This window comes from Monoraphidium neglectum (assembly GCF_000611645.1).
Source record: "Monoraphidium neglectum strain SAG 48.87 unplaced genomic scaffold scaffold01536, whole genome shotgun sequence".
Lineage (NCBI taxonomy): Eukaryota > Viridiplantae > Chlorophyta > Chlorophyceae > Sphaeropleales > Selenastraceae > Monoraphidium > Monoraphidium neglectum.
In genome coordinates, this window is record NW_014012092.1 from 9537 (window position 1) to 13946 (window position 4410).

At 69.6% G+C, this 4410-nt stretch overlaps 1 protein-coding gene across 1 annotated transcript in view; it reads right to left on the reverse strand.

The window, feature by feature from the left end:
- The window catches only part of MNEG_8217 (subunit of VPS-C complex), a gene marked incomplete at both ends in the record, with an annotated part of 5845 nt that extends 1871 nt beyond the window's left edge, over positions 1–3974 (reverse strand). Inside the window, 6 exons of the mRNA XM_014043314.1 lie at positions 448–591; positions 1057–1242; positions 1440–1627; positions 1954–2101; positions 2439–2557; positions 2904–3974. Coding sequence (XP_013898768.1) covers positions 448–591; positions 1057–1242; positions 1440–1627; positions 1954–2101; positions 2439–2557; positions 2904–3974 — 1856 coding nt within the window. The remainder of the gene's footprint in view (positions 1–447; positions 592–1056; positions 1243–1439; positions 1628–1953; positions 2102–2438; positions 2558–2903) is intronic.
- Positions 3975–4410: the final 436 nt, after the last annotated feature.

Sequence of the window (4410 nt, forward strand, 5' to 3'; positions counted from 1 at the left end):
CCGCCGCTGCCGACCCCGCGGTGCCGCGGCGAGAGGGGTGCGCCGCCGCCGCCACCGCCACCGCCGCCGGAGGCAGCCCTGGAAGCCTTTTGCGCCGCAAGGGCCGCCGCATACACCCTGTCGCAGTATGCCTCCGCCATGGGAAGGCTCCGGATGCCATGACAGTACAAACTCAGAGCCTCCCTGCAAGCGAAACGGCGGCGCACGCGCTTGGTGGGCGCTGGATTCGCACGCATGGGCGCCGGCGCCGCCCAGCGACCGCGCATGCAACACTTGTCCCGCATGCGCAGCAGCGCTCGCATGGCTGGATCCATGTACATGTAGCTGGCTAGCTGCGCATGCACATGCCATGCATGCACGTGCGGATTTGCATCCAGGGCATTGTGCACACATGGGCGCCGTCCTCTGCATGCATACCCATGCGCATGCTTGGCCGCACAAGCGCACCTGTGGCGCCCGAGGCGCTCGAGCATGAGCGCCCTGATCTCGGGCAGCTTCCCTGTCGGCAGCTGCACCAGCACGACCTCGGGGTCGATGTGGGGCGATGAGTAGACCAGCTCCTTGAGCCGGTCGTATGCATCGCGACGGCTGCTGAGTTGAAGAGGGGTGTGTAAGAGATCGGGGATGGGGCATGGGGTTGATGTAGAGCATGCACGGCTGCGCACATGTGAGAGAGCGGCAAGGTGCATGCATGCGTGTACGCATGTTTGAGGTTGCGCCATGTGTGTGTGTGAGGGTGGTGATGAGTCATAGACAGTGTGCAAAAATATCAGCCTTGTGGCAGCCAAGAGGCCAGGGGGGCAGGAGGGGTGGGCGGCGGATGCTTCCAAACCCGCCAGCTGGCACAGCGGTGGCGGTTGATGGCGGTTGAGGGGTTGTGCGAACAAATGACAAACCGAGCGGACGCGTTCAGCAATGGTCGGGTGTCACAGCGGCGAGGCACCGCAATTGGGTGCCAAACGATTGCAAGGCGGCCTGGCGCGGGCAGGCGCCAGCGCTATCGTTTTGAGCGGTGTATGGCGGCTGCCCTCCAGAGAGGCGCGCCGTGGGCCGCACCTGTCTGCGCCCTCCGCGGCCCCGCCCTCCGCCTCGCCGCCCGCCGCCTTGCCGCCCGCCACGTGCGCCGCGGCGGCGGCGGCGGCGGCGTGGGGGCCGCCGTCCGGGAAGAGTTTCTCCAGGGGGTGGCGCGTCTTGGCCAGCAGCGAATCTGACAGGGACAGCTTGCGCGCGTGCCTGGCGGCGCTGCGGGGGGCGTGGTGGGGTTGGGGGTGGCGCGGCGGCGACGGCTCGGGGGCGTGGGTGGCCAGCAGATAGTGCCTCAGATATTGTAACCAACCCTTTTGAGAGGTGGATTGGTTGAAGAAGCTGCGCGTTGCCACCCAGGCACGACTAATCCATAACTGAGAGATAGCTTGAAACGAGACTTTCCTCGTCATGACCTTGCGGGCGGGTCAACTTTCTCCCAATGCATTGGCCCTGCCCCTTGCCTGTCGCCGCCGCCCTCCTCCTCCTCCAAAGCCATCGCCAGGTACTGCGTTAGTAACAGGCTGTGGAAGTCACCAGGTGACGCCACCCCCAGCTCCAGGGCGCTCTCGAGGTACACCACGCAGTAATCCGGCGCGTGGCGCTGCGGTTTGGGGGGTGGCGCGCACAGACGGATGGATGGCGGATGGACGGCGGGCGGGCGATGGATGTTTGGTTGGTCAACGGCCAACGTGAGGCCATTCCAAGATAAGGCTGGTGGCGTCGGAGCAAGCAATGGCGCCGAGATTGTCCGTTGGCCCAAACGAACATCACATCGCACCCGGATTTGAGGGCTGAAACGTTGCCTGGGATTGGGGCGGCAACAGCCCATTTCCCATGCGCAGCCCCTATACCCAACGAAGCCCTCGAGGAGCTCTCGCACGCGTGTGCGTGTGCGCGCACACACACAACACGCACACAAGCGCGCACCTGCAAAATGGGCAGCACCGCCGCGGCGGGCAGCGGCGGCCGCATCTGCAGGAATGCCTCCAGCCCCGCCTCTGGGTCGGCCCTCAGCAGCCAGCCCGCGTGCGCCTCCGCCAGCGCCAAGTTTGGGGGCGTCAGGTTGGTCAAGTACCTGCCGGAGGGAAAACAGGCGGAAGTCCAGGGGGCGGCGCGATGACGTCAGCACGAGTCATGACGGACGCTCGTGCGTTCGACCCCACTGGCAGGTCGATCAAAGGTCGCGTTATCTTCGGCTCGCCCTCTCAAACTTTACGCGGCAGCGGCAGCAGCGGCGCGGTAGCGCGCTTTGACTGCGCCGTCTGCCGCTGCTGCCGCTGCCGCGTAAACCACCTCCGCAGCCGCGCACCAGGCCCCTCAGTGGCGCCGCGTGCGGGCGCCGCCCCCCTCCCCCCACCTGAGGGCTCAACCCTCCTTTTCAAAACCGTTGGCTGCCACCCGGCCCCACCCACCTGACGGCCGCCCAGACGCCAGGTAGGCCGGGCAGGTCAGCAGCCGCGCCCGCGGGCTTCACCGGCAGCAAGGCGGGCTCCTGGCTGAGCCGGCGCAGCAGCTCGAGGCCCTTGGCGTGCTGGGGTCGATTCAATGGTTTGTGTTTGGTGGGTTTACAGGCAAGGGGTGCGGAAGGGGTGAGAAAGGGGGTGTGCGAGGGAGGGGGGTCCCAGCGGGCAGGCGGTGGCGTAAGCGGGGGAGGATGGATGTATAATTTTAGGCTGGGGCTCGCTGCATCCAAGAGGGTCAGCTTTGGGCTGGCCAGCTCCTAGAGAGGCGGCCGGTGGATTCAGCAGCCCCCAATGCGACGGGCCTTGTGCGAGGGCAGCTGCGATGCAGCTGCTGGCGCGGGACAGCTGACACCGCGAGCACAGGCGAGAGAGCGCGCGTGATGTGCGTTCGCAAGTGATTGTAACGCCGCCCACCTGCCCCGTGTACTGCAGCAGCGCCGCCAGCTCAGCGTACCGCCCCGCCGCCGCCAGCGCCCGCTCGCCCTCCGCAGCGTCGACGAAGTTGCGCTGCTGCAGCAGGCGCAGCGCGGCGCCGGTGTCGGGCTGCGCCAGCATCGCCAGCAGCAGGGCCGTGTCGAGTACAGTCGCAACAACCTCAGGCGGCGGCGGCGCGCCGTCGTCGCTGCCTGCCGGCTCCGGCGCGCCCGCAGCGGCGCCGCCCGGCGGCGGCTCGGGCGGCCGGGAGGCCAGGCCCTGCTGTGCCGCTCCCGCCACCGCCGCTGCATCGCCCCCAGGCTGGCCTGGGCGCCTGACCGGCCGCTTGGGCTTTGCCGGTTTCCGCTGCTGCTGCTGCTGCTGCTGCCGCCCGGCCGCGCCCTCGCCGCCGCCACCGCCGCCATCCTGCTCACCCGCCGCCGCTGCTGCCGCCGCCGCCGAAGCCGCCGCTGCTTCCTCCATAGCCGCGAGCAACCGCGTGCGGTAACTAAGCAGGTAGGGCACCACCACGCCCACCGCCGCCGCCTCGCGCCCCGCGGGCCCCGCGTGGCCGTGCGCGTGCGTGTGCGCGCCTGTCGTACCGCTGGCGTCGACGCCGCCCGCCGCGTCCCGCCGCGGGGCCCCGTCGCCGGCGGCGGCGGCGGCGGCGTCCTCGTCAGCGTCCAAATCGGGAAGCTTCTCGCCGTACGCCTCGTCAGGCAGCAGCGGCCGGAACTTGGCAGGCACGAGGCCCGGGAACAGCCGCAGGAGCAGCAGCGGCCCCGCGTCGCTGCACATGGACAGCTGAGTCAGCGCGTCATCGACGTCGCCCGCCTCGAAAAGATGACGGCAGAACCGCAGCCGCAGCGCGTCCTCTAGCTGCCGCCGCCGCGGCGCCGGCAGGCGCGCGCAGAGCTCGAGCGCCCCGGAAAACTCGCCGCCGCCGGCCAGCAGCCGCGCCTGGCGCTCGATGGGCACGGGCCGCAAGCGCCGGACGCCGCCGCCGGCGGCGGCGGAGGCGACGAAGAGGCTGCCGTCGTGCGGGGAGGGGTGGGGCGCGGCGACGGCCATGCCGGGGAGCAGGATGTTCTGCGGGCGGGGTCGCCAGGTCAAAAGCAGGGAGGCGGGGGCACGTCAGGGTGATAGGATTGACGCCCCTGGTGTTGAGCGAACGGGCTCCTGCGGTCGCCAAAACCCATTCAGCCTAGACCGGCAAACAACCGCAGCCCTGACTTCACTTTGCAGGCCCCAGGCCTCTCGCACACCGGCCCCTGCTGGTCCGCGCCGGGCCGAAAAAAACAAGCGACGGCGCCCGCGGCGGGCGTCGAACCTGCACCGCGGCGGGCGTGCTGATGCGCGAGACGGACTTGACCTCCACCCGGCCCGGCAGCAGCGCCACTGCGTAGCCATCCCCGGCCACGAGTGCGACTGGGGACTCGCCCCACTGCAGCTGGGATTTGCGGCTGGCCTGGGGGTGAGGCGGGGTGGGGCCGGGGTGGGGTTAGGG